This window comes from Oncorhynchus masou, chromosome 29 (assembly GCF_036934945.1).
Source record: "Oncorhynchus masou masou isolate Uvic2021 chromosome 29, UVic_Omas_1.1, whole genome shotgun sequence".
Classification (NCBI taxonomy): Eukaryota; Metazoa; Chordata; class Actinopteri; order Salmoniformes; family Salmonidae; genus Oncorhynchus; species Oncorhynchus masou.
In genome coordinates, this window is record NC_088240.1 from 29,947,793 (window position 1) to 29,951,202 (window position 3,410).

At 43.5% G+C, this 3,410-nt stretch overlaps 1 protein-coding gene across 1 annotated transcript; it reads left to right on the plus strand.

Annotated features, from left to right (window-relative positions):
• Window positions 1-398: 398 nt before the first annotated feature.
• Window positions 399-2,474, plus strand: LOC135519553 (translin-like; the record flags this gene model as incomplete). Its single annotated transcript, XM_064944788.1, has 5 exons — window positions 399-619; window positions 831-946; window positions 1,195-1,260; window positions 1,451-1,464; window positions 1,590-2,474. Coding segments are annotated over 5 exons (636 nt in total), but the record flags the coding sequence as incomplete, so codon positions are not given.
• Between the last annotated feature and the right edge of the window lie 936 nt (window positions 2,475-3,410).

Here is a 3,410-nt window from a genome sequence, read left to right on the forward strand (position 1 = left end):
CAAAATCATAACTACAGATGTCTTGCTAGCTAACAGCGGACATTCTCTTGCAGGACATAAGAAAAGTGGTACAGGTTCTGGAGCAGACGGCGAGGGAGATCCTGACCCTGCTCCAAAGTGTCCATCAACCATCTGGCTTCAAAGAGAGTGAATTCCCAAACACACGGGGTGTAAGTTAGTTATTCATTAGTGAACCGGTAGCAAAACGTTTTGCAATCAGTTAAGGTAGTCCCTAACTTGTTGTGTTCCAGTTTCTTCTGTTTTTAGCCGAGTGAATACGACTCTGGACTATCACTTATGGTGGCTTACCTTCCTGACTGACTCATTGCTTTGCAGGTCTCCATCACCTTGACATAACTGTTTCTGTTTTGTCACTCTAGTTCCCAGTAAGTGTGTAATTGCTCTGGAAGCACAGTCCGTATGTACTTTGTACTTTGGAGAGCTCAAACCAAAATTCCCCCTGGAACAGCATTACAGGTAGCTACGTAAACATCTCTTTCTTGTCCCCCTGTCTGTCACAAGTCACCAGTAAGTGCGCAAAGGCCAGGGAACTGTTTTGTACAGTCAGGACGCAACTTGGAGAACTCAAAAACAAGTTCCCAGTGGAGCAGTACTACAGGTAGGCCCTACACATGGGTGAATCTGAAGTCGGCTACTTATTCATAACTACTTATTCACAGTTCCCGGTCCACATAATGAAATTCAAGGGAAATTTCAAGTCACTGTATTACCATGTGAAGAGATGGAATGATATTGTCTGCGTGTCTTCTCTCCTTGTTATTGAAAGGACAATCTTACATGTAATTTTCCATCCTCCACTCTGCTTCTAGGTTCCATGAGCACTGGAGGTTTGTTCTGCAGCGCCTGGCCTTCCTGGCAGCGTTCGAGGTCTACCTGGCGAGTGCGTCTCTCATGACACGCGATGAAGTGGCACAAATACTAGGAAGTAGGTATCAGTTAATTTTGGTGCTTTTTTTTAGCTTGCCCGGTTCCCCCAGTGGATGGAGTTTGAACATTTTAGACCATTCCATTGGTAAATCTCTGCCCACCATGAGCACTAAGCAAGCTAATACGAATGCACCTATTGCCTTGAGTTTAGCTTTTCTTAAGGGAATGGGTGCATTCGCAGACTGTTTCTCTCAGACAGTCAAGTAGTGTGCTGTGGTGGTCGTACATTTTCCGTATTTCTTGCAGTCGAGGTGGTGCGAAAGAAGGGATTCCACCTGGATGTTGAAGATTACCTGACAGGTGTGCTGATCTTTTTTTCTTTTTTTTTACCTTTATTTTACTAGGCAAGTCAGTTAAGAACAAATTCTTATTTTCAATGACGGCCTAGGAACAGTGGGTTAACTGCCTGTTCAGGGGCAGAACGACAGATTTGTACCTTGTCAGCTCGGGGATTCGAACTTGCAACCTTTCGGTTACTAGTCCAACACTCTAACCACCATCATGGCCAGTGAACTGGTGAGAATGAATTATGTGGCTTCGTAAATTCTATAACATCAGACAATACCATTTTCAATAATATATGATTACGTTTTGGATGGATTATTTACATGTATACCCTCATCTGTGTCTGTTCTCTCTAGTCTCGCCTGGCGGTGAACAGCGTCACAGCAGGTGACTATGGCCGCCCCCTCCGAATCTCCAACGACCTGGACTCTGGCTTCCGACTGCTTAACCTCAAGAACGACCCCCTGAGGAAGCGCTACGATGGCCTCAAGTACGACGTGGAGAAGATAGAGGTGGTCTACGACCTGTCTATCCGTGGCCTGACCAAGGAGCAGGAGGCTGGGGGAAACAAGTAGAGCTGTTGGGTGTGGAGGTGTAGGGCTGGGCCTCTACCCTAGGCTGGCACCTGACCTCTCCATAACTGGGACTGTGGAGTCTTGACCTGCTGAATGGCAGGAATAGGAGGTCTTTGGCCCCAGTAGCCTAGGACAGACTTGTGCATGTGATGAATGACAGTCTTGTCAGTGGGGTTTGAAAGCCTTTGATATAGAGGCACAGTTTGAAGGGGAGGGGTTGTTCCAGTTTGATTACTGGTGTTTGGAAATGTTCACTGTAATATCCAACATCATACTGTAATATGCCTGTTATCTTTCAGTGGTTTTTGCTGTTCATACATTTTGAACTGATGTTTTGTACTGGTATGAATTATTGTTGTTCATTTCATTTAAGGGGGGTGATGACTGGGTGTAAACCTCCACCCAGAAGAAAAGTGTTAACTACCATGTTTAAGAAGCGCTTATTTTGTTTTAGTTCACAAGCAAATAAATAATGATTCTGTGCCATTTGTCTACCAAAAGCACGTGATATAACATAGGAATTTTCGTATGGCTAGTTTGGTCTCTGATTGTTCTATTCCTGGTTTATATCTCAAAATGTTCAAATAACTAATCAACAAAACATCAGAGGGACGCAAGGAGACTAGGGGAGAATCTCAATTGCCTACTCCTCGCCTCCTTCTCAAAACCCATTGTCGGAGAAGGTCAGAGGGACGGCGCCTCTGGCTGTCTCATCCAATGGGTTTTGAGAAAGAGGCGAGGAGTAGGCAATTGAGGTTCATCCTAGTAGGAGAGGATAAGATGAATCACAGGGAGATTCTCATTTGGTAAAAAGACCATCCTCTCCTCGATGACTCGGAAACCGATAATTTGGTCAAGGAGAGTGTCAATTTGTTAGTAAGCGAACGGAAGTGTCCTCCCCTCCTCGATTTTTTTGTTTAACCAGGTAGGCTAGTTGAGAACAAGTTCTCAATTGCAACTGTGACCTGGCCAGGATAAAGCAAAGCAGTGCGACACAAACAACAACACAGAGTTACACATGGAATAAACAAGCGTACTGTCAATAACACAAGAGAGAAAAAAAGAAACTATATACAGTGTGTGCAAATGGCTGAGTAGCTAAGGCAATAAATAGGCCATAGTAGCGAAGTAATTACAATTTAGCAGATTAACACTGGGGTGATAGATGAGCAGAAAATGATGTGCAAGTAGTGATACTAATACTCGATAACAAACTTTCGTTGAAGATCGTCATGTTTATCCTACCTGAGTCGTTCGCGGAAGAGTTTTGATATTTGCCACACCCCTTTGAATCAGCTGTTTTGTTTGGAGGAGAAAAACATGCCACGTTTAAAAACGATATGCTACTTATAGTTTTATCTATAAAATGTCTGCAACAACTAGCAAAATAAATGTTTACTACTTTACACCTTTTGGGAATCCTCCTCTGTAAACGTAATTTGCCTGATGACCCGGTTATGGACAAGGAGAGTCTCAATTCATACAAATGCATTTGTTTCCACATGTACTTGCCTCTTCTCTTTGATTACCTTTGATCTTTTTCAAAAGGAGGAGAGAGGAGTTACCTTACCAATGGAGAATATCCATAAGAAAGAGCCATGG